The sequence below is a fragment of the Hyperoodon ampullatus genome (assembly GCF_949752795.1).
Source record: "Hyperoodon ampullatus genome assembly, chromosome: 3".
In the NCBI taxonomy this organism is placed as follows: domain Eukaryota; kingdom Metazoa; phylum Chordata; class Mammalia; order Artiodactyla; family Ziphiidae; genus Hyperoodon; species Hyperoodon ampullatus.
This window is the reverse complement of record NC_136916.1, coordinates 62,438,639-62,457,751: the sequence shown is the minus strand read 5'-3', so window position 1 is coordinate 62,457,751 and position 19,113 is coordinate 62,438,639. Positions and strand designations below refer to the sequence as shown.

The 19,113-nt window shown below is 39.5% G+C and overlaps 1 protein-coding gene across 4 annotated transcripts in view; it reads right to left on the bottom strand.

The window, feature by feature from the left end:
- The window catches only part of NEO1 (neogenin 1), a gene marked incomplete at both ends in the record, with an annotated part of 236,626 nt that extends 219,089 nt beyond the window's left edge, over positions 1-17,537 (bottom strand). For all 4 annotated transcript variants that reach the window (XM_079699465.1, XM_079699467.1, XM_079699468.1 and 1 more), the window contains one exon: positions 17,408-17,537. In XM_079699465.1, coding sequence (XP_079555591.1) covers positions 17,408-17,537 — 130 coding nt within the window. The remainder of the gene's footprint in view (positions 1-17,407) is intronic.
- Positions 17,538-19,113: the final 1,576 nt, after the last annotated feature.

Below are 19,113 nucleotides of genomic sequence, written 5' to 3'. Positions count from 1 at the left end.
AATTATAAATAAGATTTTAACTGGAATATTTTCTACATACATTAAGAACTATTATCAATACTTTGTACCCATTTATATTTAACAATAGGTTAAAAAAATCAAAATTTTAAGAACACTGCTGCTGTCATTCTCCCGAAGAAAAGTCTTTCGGCCTCAGAGAAATGTATCTCTGCCTCAAGAATAGGTATATAAGATTGAGAGACTTGCTGAAGTCTGTAATCCCCAAACCTAGCACAGTCCTGAAAACATACTCAACATTCACAAAAATGTCTCTGTGGAGTAAAAAATACCCCATTGCATAAGAGTTCGTATCAGGCAAGAGTTAATTAGCCTATTAGAGTCCTTCAGAAATTGCATTATAATGTATATGTACATAAAAGTAAAAAGAAAATAATAAAACTATTCTTTTTTAATTGGGTCAGACACCAAACTAAACTAACTGAAAAAGAGAAGACACACACAGTGTAGATTATCAGTTCAAGATGGCAAAACTGAGCTCATAAATGTAATCAGTGCCTACCCAGCACTCCACCCCCAATATCCGCTGAAATAATCAAAGGAATAGATTAAAAGAAAAACCCAGGGGAAAAATCTGTAGCCCACTGAAGATCACAGAAGAGTGCCAACCATATGTGGGCCTGGGGTGCCTCCAAGAAAAAAGCCTGGCAAAGCACCTGGCAGAGCATTCACATTGCAGATCATGTGTGAAGTAAAGTTTTGAGACAAGGGGCAGAGAGAGAAGAGGCTGCTACTGCTAGTTCCACAGCCAACTGCCAGCATTTAAATTGTGAATTTTTTAATTCCAGCACTGAAAACAAACACAGTAGCAGTAAACCTATTTCAGAGCAGTATGACTATACCTTGCACCCCTACTCCCTACAAACCAATGATCTAGCAACACAAAATTACTGCAAGTCTAAAATTTTCTCCTTTCATCTAGACCTGAAAACAAACCCACGTAAGTTTAAAAGAGTCCATCTCAACTAGCAATACTCTGCACACACAGACACCATCCCATCATTACAAGTACCCATCAATAGACACTTTAAAAGACCCAGGAGCTAAAGGAGTGATTGTTCTATCAACTGAAACAAAATTTTTCACCTGGAGAATTTACTGAGAGAAAACTTTAAAGTACTAGAATTCCCAACTACAGAAATCTCAACTGTAGAAATCCTAAAAAAAACTTAAGAGAATACCACGCACATGAAGAAAGAATCTGAAATCAGGACAGACTGCTTTCAGCCAAAAAACAACTGAATAATTTTTCAAAGAAATACAACAGGGGCAATAAATGCAGATTGCACATGACAAAAAACCAGACAAGCGTGAAAATTTCTAACAGAACATAAATAGGAGAAAAGACAAAAGGGGCATTGCAAGAGTTCAGCTTCCAGGAATGACGGAGTAGGCAGTTCGGACCAACTCTTCCACTAAGGAGAAATAAAGAAACTAGACAAAATACAAAAGATCTGTGTGAGGGCAATCAAGGTCATGAGGAATTAAGGGACCAAGATCTAGAAAATGAGAAAATCAAAATAAATAAACCTGGTATTTGGAGCTGTTTTTTTTTTTTTAACCTAGAGGTATCTGTGGATTCTAAAGGCCACTACTGCTGAAGAGGCTGAGAAGATGAGCATAGCTCTTGACAGACATAAGCCCTGAGGGGACAAAAATTGGAGTGAGGACCTGCCAAGGAGGAGGATAAACCTCTTAAACTGTGGATTAGGACCTCAAAGGGCTACATACAAGAAATAAAAGTAAACCCAAAATATTTCAGCTCATAAGGTCTGAAGCCCAATTTTAAATCATCTCAATCCCTGAATGGATTAAAGTGACCTGAGATTATTAGTGACTTCATATAACCACATTCCAGAAGAGAAGCAAAGGTAAATCCTTTCTGAGAGAAGATAGTAGCATTCAGATTATGTCTATAATTTTTCATAAACAATCCCTGGCACTCAATCACAAATAAACAAGCACATAAAAACAAAAGACAACCCCAAAACCAGGAGAAATAACAAATATAAAAGCAAACCTTCATGGTAACACATATGACAGGATGGGTTAAGGAATAAAGATACAGTATGGAGAATTTCAGCAGAGACCTAGAAACTATAAAAGAAAACAAAACAGACATTCTAGATCTGAAAAATACAATAAATGAAATTAAGAAATCAATAAATGGAGTGCTGCCTCTGGTTAGAATGCACAAAGTCATAAGAGACTGTCACTCTTACCTCAACAACCAAAACAACACAGATAAACTACAAAAACCATAGTTTTCCTGAACCCATCAGAATGACGAGGATTCAAAGAAGCCTTATGCCTAAACTCCAATGGGGAAGAAAAAATATTTGAAGAGATAATGGCCAAGAACTTTCCAAAAATGATGAAAGTAATCATTCCACGGATACAAGAAACTCAGCAAGAATGATAAATACAAAGAAAATCACAACGAGGCTTATCACAGTCAGATTTCTGAAAATCATAGAGAGTAAATCTTAAAAGTGTCCAAAGGCGGAAAGAGGGAGAGAAGCACATTCCCCACAAGAGAGTAAAAATAAGACTTATGGCTGATTTCTCATCAGAAATGGAGTTCAGTGGACAATGGAATGACGTTCTTAAAGGGCTGAAAGAAAAAAACTGTCACCTAGAATTCTATATCCAGCAGCCCCCACCAAAAATATAAAATTGAAGATGAAATAAAGATGTTTTCGGACAGACAAAAGCTGAGTGAATTCATCTCCAACAGACCTAACTAATACTGAAGGATATTCTCCAGGCAGAAGGAAATGACCCCAAATAGAAGCTCAGAGATGCAGAAAGAAATGAAGAGCAACTGATAAATAAAAGCAACATGGGTAAATTTAAATCAATAATGGCTTATAAAATAGTAATGTCATGTGGCTATCAAATATAAACAGAACTAAAATACATAACAATAATAACAAAAATTAGAAGAAAAGGACAAATAGAATTAAGGTGTTCAAAAGGTCTTGTTTATCCAATAAATGGTAAAAGTAATAAGTCAAAGATACATTTAACACATTTTTTGGCCAGAGACGTATTATGGCCACAGGCGTTAGTGTCTGCAAAAATCCCCCAGTCAATAATGTGTTAAGAACCACTAAATGAATAGTAAAAGAATATATAACTGGTAAACTAAAAGAGAGGGGAAAACTGCATAACTGATGATAACCAAAAGGCATCAAGAAAAAAGAGAAAGGGGACCACAAAACAGGCAAAGCAATGAGAAGTAAATAATAAAAATGGAAGATTTAAAGCCGAATATATTAGCCATTACATTAAATGTAAATAGACTAAGCTCTAGAAAAAAAGGCAAAAATTGTCAGTCTAAATAAAGAAGAAAACCAAAGAGTATGCTACATACACAACATAAATATAAGACTATAAAAACGGCTGAAAGTAAAAGGGTGAAAACTCTTATTTTAACACTAAGCAAAACAGCTGATATAGCTATATCAAAATCAGAAAAAGTAGACTTTAATCACCAGAAAGATAGCAATTCTAAATCCCTATGCATCTAATAATATAGCCTCAAAACATATAAAGCAAAAATTGACACACCAAAAAAGGGGGAAAAAAAGTGTCATAGGGAAAAGAGACAGAGAAAATATACTTATGTGGAATTCCAGAAAGAGAAAACAGAGTATAGGTAGTAAAGTAATAGAAGAAATTTTCCTACCCTAAAACAGATTCGTGTGTTCAGAACAACAACAAAACTCACTAATAAGAGAAATCATATCATACACACATTTTAAGTTAAATGAATTCAATCATACATGAGAGAATATGAAATAATTTAAATAGAACCATTCTACCTGCCATTCAGTATAAGCATGCAATATGAGATATGAACTTGTTGTTCTCCTAGTTGAGCTCAGCTCCAGTGTGCCTCTCTTAGTATGTGCATCTCATCACACTTCAGTTCTAGAGTTAAAACAAAAAATGATTTTGAACAATACAAGTGCAAGTCTTCGTCTTTATTTAGTAGTCAACAAAAGAAATACCTTGTTCCAAGACTAAGAAGAAAAGTTATCTAAGCCCAACTTACTGAGATGAAATATCAGCCTCCAATGTAGGGTCTTCCTAAGGTATTTAAATGAGAAAATGATAATATGCCGTTTTCACATTACTGGCTGAATTTAAACCTAATGCCTAACCAAAAATGCAACTTCACTGTATCATTTTTTAAAAAGGAAAAAAAAAAAACAATGAATAAACTTCCATCTAAACATATCCTGATGAAATTTCTAAATCTCAAAGTCCACGCACACACAAAATTCTACAAATATACAGATATTTTTTAAAAGATGAGGGCATGAGGGTACCTAGTAGACATTAATATTATGTATAGCACTAAATTTGGAGGGCGGGGGGGCACTGTCCAGTGAGTTCTAAAAGAAAAAGGAAACTTATATCAAGGTCAAATTATTATGCATATGCAGAGGCAAATCTTAAAACAATTTTGAACAAAGTGGAACTACATACCAAGTTAGTACCATAATATTACCTGATATTTCTTACCCACGAACATTAATGACTGATAAATAAGGCTGACTCTGAAACTGCAAAATCTCTACTTAAATACACCTACTCTGAAGAAGGAAGTGCATACTTCCACAGAATTTTTTTAAAATAAGGATTTCTTCATAAAGTAGCCAAAATTAATTCCTCAGTACTTCCCAATACACATCATCCTGAAGCTTATTTCTGCAGCTCTGAATAAAATCCAGAGAAATCAATGCTTCGTAAAAGATACCCACAAAGCCTAACAGGAAATAAATGAAGTTTTAGGAAGCAAATATGTAATGATAAGGTTAACTTTCAGGCATTAAGAACTGGAACAAGCAATGCCTCCAGCTTCCCTTCTAGCATCACAATCTTTAAAAGATTACCTGGCCTATGATTTCATCATCTAATAATCACCCTCCGTTTCATAACAAAAGATAAACTTCAGAATAACAAAAGTGAGCCTTTTCAAGAAATGGTTTACTGATCAAGAACACTTTTGTTGCCTTTGCCTTTACTCTGCCTCAACTCATACTGCTCTTCATTTTACTCTCCTTGCCAGAAAATCCTGCCCATCTAAAAAGCCTACTCACGCCTTCAAAACCAGCTCAAGTCCACCTCCTCAAAGAAACTTGTTAACCAAATACTCCAAACTAAACAAATCCTTATCCTTCCCCACATAAGCTTACTCATTTAACAATCTAATTATACACAGCCATCAGATAATATAAACCAAATTATATAAGTTTTATCTAATTTTCATGTATTTTTAGCCTCTCCATCCAGTTTATAGAAATAATAAAAACAACAACAGTTTACATTTAATGAGTGATTAAGATAAACCAGGCTCTGTTCTAAGCACAGACACATATTAACTCATTGTTTACCTCTGTTCAGAGTGATAAATTATTATATATGTTATTTATAGTAAAGAATTGGAAGCACTTCCTGGTGGTCCAATGGATAATACTCCACGCTCCCTAAGCAGGGGACCCAGGTTTGAACCCTGGTCCAGGAACTACATCCCACATGCCTCAACTAAGAGTTCACATGCCGCAACTAAAGGATCCTGCATGCCGCAACGAAGACCTGGCACAGCCAAATAAATAAATAAATGTTTTTAAATAAATATCTTACAATTCTTAAAAAAAAAAAAATTGTTCAGAATTGCCTTTTAAGCTTCCCCTCTCCCTGCCTAGCACTCTAATCCAGGGCCACACCATGCATGTAGAAGGGAAAAGAACAAACATTACGTTAGCACCATCCCATTTATTCACACAGATGTTTCTAAATAAGATATCCAGGGGCAAAATGAACTTTTAACATTTTACATAGCTCTAATTCTAGGTACTTATCTTGTTCTGCAGACAGAGTAATATTTCCTTCCTTTGGACACCCAATGATGGGTGTATATTCAAGTCTTTGCCCTAGGTTTTCTTCTTCCTTCCTCAGTGAAATGATCTAGTCTCATGGCTTGAACTATCACCTCTATCAGATAATTCCTGAACCTATATTTCAAGCCAGAGGTCTAGAGAGACCTCTCATCTGAGCCCCAATTCTGTAATACCTTTACAGAGATGATCTGCTGACATCTCAGGCTCAGGGTATTCAAAAATGGAAATAATATCCTGTCCCTTAAACTTGTCTTTCCTGCTACATCCTTAATCCATTTTCCACTTTAAACCACCTCAGTATCTTGAGTCAAACTGGCATGCAAGTATTTGTTAACTGAACTTACTCTAAACTAAAATTGCTCTGTCTTAAAAGAGGTAGTAGCATCTGTTTCAATTCCTATTTTTCACTCAAATCAATGAGCTTTTTTCCCTTCAAAATAGAACAGTTTGAAAGTTTATGAATCCATATCAAGCAAACATGAACAGTGGTTAGCAGAAGTCAGGTAAGCAGACTGACTCGACTACTCTATGCACTTCTCATTCCGTGAAAAACCACAAGTAGCCATGGGAGTTTTGACAGTTGTAAGTTTTAAATTGTTCCTATTCTTAATTATATTGTTTAATTTACATTTATAAATGAACCATTAATTCAAGACAGTATAAAGGAATATGAACAAAAGACAAATAGACAATTCTCAAAAATAATATAAACCATTAATTAAAATCTGAAAGATGCTCAATTCCATTAATAATTTTAAAATATAAAATTTAAAGAGATATATATTTTCATCTATCAGATTGGCAGAGACTATGAGGTCTGAAAATAACTAGTATGTTGGCAAGGCTGTGGGGAAACAGCACTCTCTCATTTGCTGTTGATAGAGAAAAATCAGCTTTTTGGAGAACAACTTGGAAATAACTAGCAAAAAATTTAACACACATGCTCTTTTACCCTACAATTCCACATTTACAAACTTATTCTATACTATATTTGAACATATGCACAAAGACATTTTGTAAAAGTGGGTTCACTGCATATGTTTGCAATAAAAAATTTGGGAGCATCAAAAGGAACTGGTTAAATAAATTATGATACATCTATAAAATACCATGTGGCTATCAAAACAACTGTGATAAATTTGTATGTACTCACATGGGAAGATGTCCTAAAACACACTGGAAAACAGTATGCACAGCACTACCTCACTTGTTAGTTTTGTTATACATGTATATATTATATATTTTAAATATTTAATTGTATATATAAAACAGAAAGTCCATAGCTATTAAAAGTGATTATCACTAGGGAGAGGGTTGGAATGTATGATCTCATTTTTTATTTTACATACTGTTTGAAAATTTTAAAATATTTTTTATTTTCTTAAAATCAAACCAACAATTAATTTTACCCCCAAGTTTAAAGGTGACATACATATTTTAGCCATCAGGGTTAAAAATGCTGCTAATAAGCTCTATTTACAATAGCCCAGAGATGGAAACAACCTAAGTGTCCATCATCGGATGAATGGATAAAGATGTGGCACATATATACAATGGAATATTACTCAGCCATAAAAAGAAACGAAACTGAGCTATTTGTAATGAGGTGGATGGACCTAGAGTCTGTTATACAGAGTGAAGTAAGTCAGAAAGAGAAAGACAAATACCGTATGCTAACACATATATATGGAATTTAAGAAAAAAAATGTCATGAAGAACCTAGGGGTAAGACAGGAATAAAGACACAGACCTACTAGAGAATGGACTTGAGGATATGGGGAGGGGGAAGGGTAAGCTGTGACAAAGCGAGAGAGTGGCATGGACATATATACACTACCAAACGTAAGGTAGATAGATAGTGGGAAGCAGCCGCATAGCACGGGGAGATCAGCTTGGTGCTTTGTGACCGACTGAAGGGGTGGGATAGGGAGGGTGGGAGGGAGGGAGACGCAAGAGGGAAGAGATATGGGAACATATGTATATGTATAACTGATTCACTTTGTTATACAGCAGAAACTAACACACCACTGTAAAGCAATTATACTCCAATAAAGATGTTAAAAAAAATGCTGCTAATAGAGAAATTCTATGGCTTTGAGGGGTAGGGACTAGCAGAGAAGGAACCCTGCCCTGGCACCTCACCTCTTTTCCTATTCATATTTCCTTTTCTCCCACCTCAAGTGTCAGCCTGGACTCACACTAATTTGAGGTGAGATGGGACTCCAGAGATTTCTGAGGGAAGATATTTCTTCCCAGATAGCAAATGTATCTATAGGAGGAGGGGCAAAAGAAATGGCCAGGGGCAGGAAATACCCATTGGCAGTGATGGAGAGGAAAAGAAACTTTCCTCAACCTGGCCGAGACAACCATTTCTGTTTAAGGAAGATCTCTGTGTTCTTATGTTTATTTTAAATCTTATTCCTTACAAAGGTGACTAATTGCTGTTGTTAGGGGGCATTTCAAGACAGTCTTTCTACCACTTCTGATCAACTATCAACTTAGAAATAAGACAATACAGTTTGTTAGAACTACATATGAATTAAAGATAAATAGGCTCTAAATAAAGACTTTTGGGACTCTGAGAAACTTATTTACTTCAATGTACAGACTTTGAAAATTATTTCTCTTATTCTCTAGTCTTTAGTTACGTTCTGGAGGTGAGGGTGCATGATGGTTGAGTTCTATGTAGGTGGGGTGCTATTAATAAAGGGGTTATCGCCATAGGAAGTATACATACAATCTCCTGGACACACAACACTGTGTAAATTTAAAACTACTAATAACCCAACTTCAAACCAAAAGCTTTCAACTATTAACCAAAAAGATCCTCAAATTTTAGTTTTTACATTAAAAGTCATGCTATGAATAAAAATTATAAATAAAACTTATAATTTGTTATTCTATTCCCTGAATTTGTATATGATAATGCTATCATCTTAACTAGACCTTACACATAAAGATATTTCCTGGTAAATTTTTTTTTTACTCACTTACTTTGCACCTGAAAAACAAATGTTCTGTATTCAGTTTCCATGTCGTATCACTTTAAAAATTCACTCTGCTCAGGACTCCTCAGTAAGTTTTACTGGCTATTACTGACCAGTAATAAATCCTGAAAACCTGTACAATCAATCTCCGGATTTCCTGAAGACATGGAAGTAGCTGCACCCCCAGATGGCTCCATTATTAGCATTCTCATATATTCAAACATTCCAGTAATCATTTCACACAGAGGAAATGAAAAATAACTCCCTCTGAGAGTTCTAGTCTACTGACCTGTTAAAACTAAGTTGGGACTACTCTTAAAGACATAGAACCAAAATTATGAGAAAAGTAGTACTATTACTTGATTAATAGTAACACAATGATTCCAGAATTTGTTTCTCCACCTACAGCAGTAATTACACTTTCTCTCTCCAAATTAAGTTATTATCTCTGCTATTAGACCAAGGATAGAAAACATGTCCAATTCATCTTAGTATCTCCACAGTGCATGGCTTTGTGCATAATTATACCTCAAAGATAACATATTTGCAACTGGTCAAAATTACCTAAATTTCTAGTTTTGGCTATACAAGAACTATCCGACTGACTACAAAATTAAATGTAAACATTCTTGCCATAAAACAAACTTAAAGGAGGTTATTTCTTAATGCCATCCGCAGCAACATGGATGGACCTAGAGATTATCATATTAAGTGAAGTAAATCAGAAAGACAAAAACAAATAACATAGTATCACTTATATGTGGAATCTAAAATATGACACAAATGAACCTATTTACAAAACAGAAACAGACTCACAGACATAGAAAACAAACTATGGTTACTAACGGGGAAAGGGGATGGGAAGGGATAAATTGGGAGTTTGGGATTAGCTGATACAAACTACTATACATAAAATAGATAAACAACAAGGTCCTACTATATAGCACAGGGTATCCTATAATAAACCATAACAGAAAAGAACATGACAAAGAATATATATGTATAACTAAACCACTTTGCTGTACACCAAAAATTAACACAACCTTGTAAATCAACTATACTTCAAAAACAAATTTTTAACAGGAGGTTATTTCTCATGGTTCTTTTTAATAGGAAAAGCAAAGACACAATCTGAAATTCAGACTGCCCAACTGCTAACTCCTTAACAAGAAGAACTCAAGTACTGATTTTAGTAAAATAGGACATATAAAACCACTCACTACCTCTCTCTCTCCTTTCTTTACATAAGGAAGTCGAAGGCAGAATCAAAATATCAGCTAGATCAGTAACCTTGCCAGTTTACTTTACATCCGTTATAAGCCTAAGAGTAAGTATATTTCAAGTAGTACTGCAACTTAAAATATCTCACAATTGCTTAACATTGAAGCTTTATTTCTTGAAATCAGCCCTAAAGCTATTTTTACACATATAAAATAAAATCAAACACGAACATTTACAGGTAATTTAAAAGATTTTCCCAATCATATCCGACTTCACACTAGAAAAAAAAAAGATGCGTAGTAACTTGGGCTTTAGAGAATGACAAAAGGTAATTCTTGAATCAAAGAACAGAAACGAGATCAGTGTTCAAACACAAAACTTAACAGAAGTCATTTAGCTGAGATGAATCTACCACTCAATTTTATAGACTTCAGAGTTATAGAAACTTGGAGATAGAAGGGACCTTTGAGATTACCTATTAATTATTAATTAATTCCTTCAGTTAACAGATGAAACAGAGAAGCTATGGGACCTGCATTTTAAAATAATGGCCTTAAGGTCACAATTAAAGATGAAAATATCTTGAAGAAATTGTAAAAGTACTGGTCAATGAATGGTATTACTCAATGGTATCATTACTCTTCTAAAATAAATGGAACCCTGACTTCCACATACACACACAAATTATCTTTTCACCAATAATCCTATACAAGGGAATCCAAAATCAGAAGGAAAAACTACATGTGGGAAGATGTTCATTACAGCATTCTTTATTAGAGCAAAATACTGAAAACAACATCAACATCTATAAAAGGAGAATAACTGTTAGCAGCAGTATGCAGTATAATAAAGAGCATAGGCTTTCGACCTGTAAAGGACTGGATTTGAATGCCAACTTTTCCACATGAGAGCTGTGAGGCCTATGACAAGTCACTTAATATTTGACACTCAGTTACCTCAACTGTGGAATGGGGAGATATTACCATCTTCCTCACAAGGATGTATAAAGGATTAAATGCATGTAATAGAGAGTGGTACAGTGCCTACAGCTCAGTGAGTATTCAATAAATACTTTTATTGGCCACTATTAATATTATATTCATTCACTGGAATAGTATACAGACATTTTAAATAATGATTATAGGAAAATCTGTGTTCAGTGGTATGGAAAGATCTCCAATGCATTATTAAGTAAAAAACAAGTTGAAAAACAATAAGTAGTATGGTCCTGCTTATGTGTAAAAAATAAAACTATACACACATATGTAAATACAGAAGGAAAAGTATTAACAGTGGTTATTTACAGGTTAAAAAAGGAATTTGTTGGTGGAAGTTTTATTTTATGTACTTTCTTTTTACTTCAAACAAACATGTATTTAAGTATTTTAAAAAAACTTACTTTAACTGACGATTTAAAGATAGTGCAGCAACAAAGAAAAATGGAATAATGCACATATAAGGTTGTACATACACCATGATTACAACATAAAAATGATGTGCCATATAGACAGTGACTAGAAAGAAATATACCAAAATTATACCAGTGGGTCTAAATGAAATTTTTTGTCTGTTTTCAAAATTTTTAGTCAAAAAACGCCTTTGATTCTAAACAGATCCAAAACTGGGGTTATATTTTAATATCATCTTTCACTGGCTTGTGTCCCATGACAAAGTCAATTTTTAAAAATCATAAACACTTTTCCTCACCTCATTAGCTCTCTGGGTCAATAATATCCTACCTATAGTCATTTCCACTGACTGCTCTCTTATTGTTGATGCAGTTTTACCTAGAAGCCAAAATGCCTACCAATGGCATGGTAAATACCTCCCAACCACACAAAAGTCAGTAATAAAATGAAGGGTTTGGCAAGAAAGACTATGAAATAGATAAACAGAACTTCCACATAATGAGATTAATGTTACCCCTATATTTTATATTAGCATAGAGAAAACTCGTAAAGAAGAAACCAACAATGATCAATTGCTGGAAAAAAATTACACTTTCAAAAAATTTAATAGAATTATACTACATTTTTAAGTTCACAAAAGAACATTAAAACCATTCTATACAGACACTGTACTTTACAGTTTATAAGCAATTTTACATTTCATTCTTCTGACAATTCAGTTAGGTAAACAAGGTATTATTCTTGCCTGCCTATAGCCCCCAACAGATATATGGAAATGTGTAGAACCATGAGTCACATCCAAATCCTCTGCCTCCATATCCTAAGTCTTTTTTCACCATTCTACATATTAACTTTCATATGGTTTACCAAAAGCGGTCACATTTCTTATCTCCTTTGAACATTCATCCTGGAAATCTATGAACTCCTTTATACTTCATCCTGTTAGGCGGGCAAAGCAGGGCATCGGTCTCTGCTTACAGATCAATTAGTATGATCACTGATCTTTCCAAAGATGACAAAACTAATAAATATTAAAATTGCAGCATATCCAGAAGAAGATGACCGAACTCACAAAAGGTCAAAAACTAAGTAAGATGAAGAGTGGCTGAAGGAATTAGGATGGTTAATTTAGAAAGAAGGAGAGAGCAACACACACACACACAAATTTTGTCATCAGACATGTGAAGGACCATCATATAAAGGAATCAGATTTGTGCTGTAAGGCCCGGGAGTTAAAAGAAATTCAATACTCATTCAATAAACAATTAATGGGGATCTCCTCTGTGCTAGATGCTTGTTCTACACCACGTAAGAAAAGTCCGAATCCTCAAGAGGGTCAGACTAGTAGAGGAGACAAGAAATAAGTAACACAAGATGAAAAGGACTCAGAAAGCTATGGGCACACAGAGAATGATGACTCTAACTCTCTTTGCGGGAGGGGGCTAGTAGAAAAAAATGCACTGTACAGATGAGTAGGTGGGAAGTGGCATGAACAGGAAGAAAGGGACTTCTCTGGTGGCGCAGTGGTTAAGAATCCGTCTGCCAATGCAGGGAACACGGGTTCAAACCCTGGTCCAGGAAGACCCCACATGCCACAGAGCAACTAAGCCCAGGCGTCACAACTACTGAGCCCATGTGCCACAACTACTGAAGCCTGCATGCCTAGAGCCCATGCTCCACAACAAGAGAAGCCACCACAATGAGAAGCCCATGCACCACAACAAAGATGAGCCCCCGCTGGCCGCAACTAGAGAAAGCCCAAGCGCAGCAACAAAGACCCAATGCAGCCAAAAATAAATAAATAAATAAATTTATTTAAAGAAAAAAAAACCAGGAAGAAAGAACAGCATGTGCAAAGGCCTGGAGACCTGAAGCTCTGCAGTTAACCTGGAGTGGTGGAGCACCAGGTACACATTAGAAGTGCCAAGAGATGAGGCTTTAAGCTGGGAGTGTGGGAGGCCTGTAATAAGGAACACAAAAGGCCTCACAATCTTCATGCCAAGAAGTTCAGACTCTAACACTCAAGCTACAGAACACTAACTAAGAGTTTATAAGTAGCAGAGTGGCATGCTCAGAAAAATATGTAAGAAAGTTCATTCTAGCAGGAGGACAGACTTCTAGAGGCTAACAGCGGAGATAAAGAGATTAATTTACAGAGCTACTATTGTTACTCTAGGTGGAGTGATGATGATTCGAGAAATATCTAGGAGGTAAAAAAAAAAAAATCAAGAACTACTGGCTATGGGAAAGAGGGAAGGAGGAGAGTCCAGGTTGACTTCTAGATCTCAACTTGGTTGAGTGATGAACAGTGATGTCCAAGGTGGGTAACAAAGGAAGACAAGTCCACGCAATCATTCAAACAATGTGAGAGTCCTGGACCAGAAATTGGTTTGTTATTGTCTGGAGAGAGGGGATGAGGGAAGAGGTACAAAGATGAGTTTACCTTTGGTCTTGTGTAATGCAAGGTACCTCTTCAGTGAAGCTACAGAGTGACACGTGAAGCAGAGTGGACTAGGAGAGTCATTAGCTTACAGTAGCAACTGAACACAAGTAAAGTATACAGAATGAGATCAACCTTAGATACCAATATTTGATGAGAATATGAAAGAAAAACCTGAAAACAAATGAAGAATTGATCAGAGGAGTATGAGATGAATCGGGAGATAGGGTGACGCCAAAAAAAGCCAGGAGAAGATAAAAAAAAAATTCAAGAAGGTGGGGAGGGTGAAAATTAAAGTTAAATGTACTACATAAAGCAAAGTTTACTATAAGAAGTTATTCAAAACAGGAATAGACTACCTTGTGAGGTAATGAATCACATCATCAAGTTAATGATTCAGGCAGACAGAGTCACCTATGCAGGATGTTGACAAGAGGATTCTTACCTTAAATGAGAAGTATAGCTACATGACCTCTATAGTACACCTCTGAAGTCTAGGTCAAGGCTAGCCTCAGCATCATTAGGACATCAAATGTTCTTTTGCAATCTGATCAGAGAATTGGATATTTGATTATTCTAAGAAAAGTTTTAAAAAACAATTTCTACATATTTCATGTAACTCAGAAGCAACCAATACTGGATTAAAACTTTTCACTATTTCTGCTCTTGGGATACAAAAAATTGATGCTGAAATGGTAAAAATAGCTGATCTAGTCTACTTCAAATTCAAACTGATTTCAAATAAGCTCTCACATTGTCTTCCTAACGTTCTCCATTCTGGCATCCCAATCCCACCTGAGCACCATTTCTTAACCTGTTCCCTCTGATTAGAGAAGACCTGCAATGCACGGGTGGCTTTGTCATGTCATCTTTCCCTAGGTCCCTGCATATCTTTTCAGTAATCTGCCCCTCCTTGCTTCCTAAAGCCAGACTATGTGCCTAATCATTTCCAACCTTCTGCCACTGCTGACCATTTTCTATCACCAGTCCTTCTCTCTCTCCTCCACCTCATGTCTACCCAATGTTGGAAAAACACTCCATTTATCCTGTTGTCCCACATCCTATTGTTCTCCTTTTACTACCAAATATCTCCATACCCTACCACCTATTCACTGTAATCCCCTACAGAAAGGTATCTCAGCTACCCCTCTACAGAAATTAAAAAATTAAACCACTTACGAATGACATCTGATTTATTGAAACAGCTTGTTCCACTGCTGCTTACTCCCTTCTCAATCCCCTTGATGTCTCTGCAGCTTGCAAAAGAACTGACCAACCCTTCCTTGCTGCAGTTATTCCTTTCCCTTTTGCAGTGAGGCAGAATGGTTTGTGGAAAGCACCCTGCACAGGATCAGAAGATCCGTGCTCTAGACCCAACCATACCACTAATTAGCTGTGACTCTCCTCACCTCCACTCCTACTCAGATCTCACTTCTGAGACACCCTGACACCCAGTCTAGGTTAGGTCCCTGCAGTATATGCTTTCTCAAAACCTACTCTTCTCCTCAGTAGTGCTTATCACAACAACTTAATTACTATATAATTAGTGGCTAAATGGCTATCTTTCCTACCCACAGGCCAGACGGCAAACTACATGAAGGCAAAGTGCACATTTCAGCCATGCTTTACACCTCTCATCAGCACAAAATAAAAGCCCATCAATTGAATTAATGTTGAGACAGATGTTATGACTTCCTAAGAGACTTATTATTTTTATTAATCTAAAATTACTAGCACTTTACTTACAAAATTATTGACAAAATTTTAAGCAGTAACACACACATAATAGGATGAACTACATATAAAATTTTACATGTAAAATTAAATAAGAGTCTTCCAAGATAGTTACATTTTTCTTGCCTATCCACAACAATAGAAAGGGTTGGATCCGTTACCTACATTTCAGGACCAACATGTGTACTCCAGGCTGAATGTGCAAGTGTGATACTAAAACACTATTGTTTATGTGGCTGGTTTTTTTTTTTTTACAACTTTATTGGAGTATAATTGCTTCACGGTGGTGTATTAGTTTCTGCTTTATAACAAAGTGAATCAGTTATACATATACATCTGTTCCCATATCCCTTCCCTCTTGCGTCTCCCTCCCTCCCACCCTCCCTATCCCACCCTCCAGGCGGTCACAAAGCACCGAGCTGTATGTGGCTGTTTCGGTAATACCCATTGGTACTTCAGGATTAAAGCATTTAACACTGGCAAAAGCCGTGTGCTACATATACTCTGTAAGAATATCAAAAGAAAGCTTTTATCAGCCAAATTACATTGCAGTGTGATTTTAAATATAAACCAGGGAAAAACAAGTAATGGTTTAGTGAATAGAAGCTGCCACTGTGCCTGACAAGATGACTTTCAAATACAGAAATTTCAGATCTCATGCAAGTAGGTGAAAGTTGTCAAGTTTTACGATACACCACCTTGGTCAAACAATTTAAACAGATTACATGCTAATTTGTCCTTCATCTGCTGAGTGCGTCCCGCTCCGCAATTACACTGTAAGGTCCTTACGGGCAGGTTTGGCGTTTTGTTAATTGGTCCCCTTAAGTAAACAGGAATGCAGGTGACTTCAATAATCTATGATATAGAAAAACTGAAAATGGCTTTTGCAGCTAAATATACTTAAATATTGCCACTTGAAAACAACGTACAAGTACTTAAAATCCGATGCTTCGACAATTCCCTAGGTTAAGAGCAGTTAACAGGCTGTAAATATAGTTGTAATTCCCAGGAAAGAACAAGCATTTTCATAACGGAAACACTAACAGAATCACTTGGAGCTGTTCTCCAAGGCGCCCTCATCGTTAAGTCAACACCACTGGTTATGAGGGGACAACCGTGTCCCTCGGACACCCTCTCTCTTCCACAGCCTCGGGGCTACAAATCCCGCACGAGGAGTCCCTCGAGATCAACCAGCGCTTCCCTGCGACTTCAGCTGGGAAATCCCTGGCCAGGGAATGCGGAGTTCAAGCCCCCCTCCCGCTTCCTTTCCTGAAAATTAATGAATTGGCCGTACGATTGTTTATTTAATGAGGTGTGTAGTGGCCTCTACTGGTGCTTGTGTGAGCACAAGAATGTCCCACTCTTACAAGTGGGATGAGCCTGGGGGAGGGGAGGGAGGCGAGGGGTGAACCTGCCTCCGGGTACAAAGCGCAGAACTATAGCCCGGAGCCCCCGATGCGCCCCCACGGCCGCCCCTCCCCCAGCAGCGCCCCCGCCTGCCCACTTCACTCTCTACCCTGCACGACCCCCTTTCTCCTCGGCAACCCGAGACGAGGCAGAGAAGTTCCTACACATTTCCTCCTGGATCCTAAACAAAACCACCGCAGCGGCCGCCGCCGGTGCCGGTGCCGCGCCCCCACCCCCACCCCGCGCCTCCCGGGCCCGCACCCCGCGGCCGCCGCTTACCTGGGGACTGCGGCGGGGAGCCGCTCCTGGCGGCCGCGGCGCCCGACGCCCGGCGCTCGAGCAGCAGCAAGCAGCAGAGCCAGAAGGAGGAGGTGCTGAGGAGTCGCCCGGCTCTCCGCTCCGCCGCCATCTCTTCCCCGCGAGCGGCGGCGGCGGCAGCGCGGCGGAGCCCTCGCCTCCTTCCCTCCCGCGCGCCTCAGCCGGTCCCTCGCTGCAGGCTAGGCTCCCGCGGCCGCCGCCGCCGCCGCTGCTCCAGCCCGGCCCGGCCCGGCCCGCGCGGCCCCTCTCGCGGGAGGGGAGACTCGGGGGCGCCTCCCTCCTGCAGTGGGGAGGAGAGGGGAGGAGAGCGGAGAGCGGGGAGTCACTACATTCCGGGGCGGGGAGGTGGGTCTGTCTCCAGGTTCCAGGCGCCGCCACCCACCGCCGACTCCGGCTCCACACAGCAGCGCAAGGGGGGCGGAGACCACGGGCGGCAGGGGTGGGGGGCGGGGACCCGGGGCGCGCACCCCCGCGCACGCGCAGGCGCGCGCCTCCCTCGCCCACACCCCCTCGGCTCCGCGCGCGGCCCGCCCCCGCTCCAATCCCGGCTGCCGCCTCGCGGGCCGCGGCGGCGGGCACGCTCCCCTCCCCCTTGTCCCCGGAGCCGGGGACAGGCGCGGGGAGCGCGCGTCGAGCGCTGCTGCTGGCGTCAGGGAAACCCCGGAGAAGCGGATCCTCCTCCTCCTCCTCCTCCTCCTTCTCCTCCTCGCACCGGGGAGAAATTCCCCTCGCCTCACCTCTCCAGACGCCTCTGGCTACGGAGACCTGAGGGCGAGAGGCGCTCCGAGCCCGGGCTTGTCCGGGAGGCCGGAGCGGGCGCGCACCTCTTTCAGCCTGGGCCCAGGGCCCCTATATAGGGCCTCAGAGGAAGCCGAATGGCCTCCGGGAGGAAACCTGGGTGCGCAGAGGGTCGGCGTGGGGACTTAACGTGCCAGCCAAAAACAATAGCGATCCCTCCCGGCTCTTGCTGGGACCTGGCGCGGCTCCCGTGGGAGGGGGCCCGCCGCCCCGCCTCTGACCTCCCGCTTCCCGGCCGGGCCGCCCTCGCCGCGAGCTTACCCAGGACAGTGCCGGGTCCGCCCGGACCGCTGGACCCGCCCCCCCCCCCCCCACCCGCGGCTCTCCGCCCGGGTCCAGGGAAGCAGGGCGCAGACAAAGGTGCCCGGTGTCCACTCCACCAGCCAGTGCGGGGACCTAAGCCGAGCCCCATGACTCCCCAGGGCTGATCCTCGGGCTGTAACTGAGACCTTTTACCTCTACTTTTGCGGGCCACCTCGCATTTTCGTACCTGGAAATCACGTCTCTTCGCTGGTAAAGCGGGAGCAGGAGGGATGTGATTTTAAACCACTTGGTAATCGTGAGGCAGCACCCAGGCTACCCAAAGTTAGGAGAAAGCAGTTTGGAGTTATACTGCTGATGAGAATACTGAAAATCTTCTAAGTTACACCCATGGAAAATATTTTGGGAAAATTTTGTTGTGTTAGTTATGCACTTGGAGAGTCATGTTCGATTGTTAATATGAGTTGGATTTTTATTCACTGTACCGTATACCCAGTAACCAAAATGTGTTGCTTTCCGCAAGTAGATGGCTAGTTCTCTGACTTCCACAGCCCTCTGTGCCTTCTCGTAATTACTTTCTTCAGATATTTTCTTTTATTCTCAAGTGG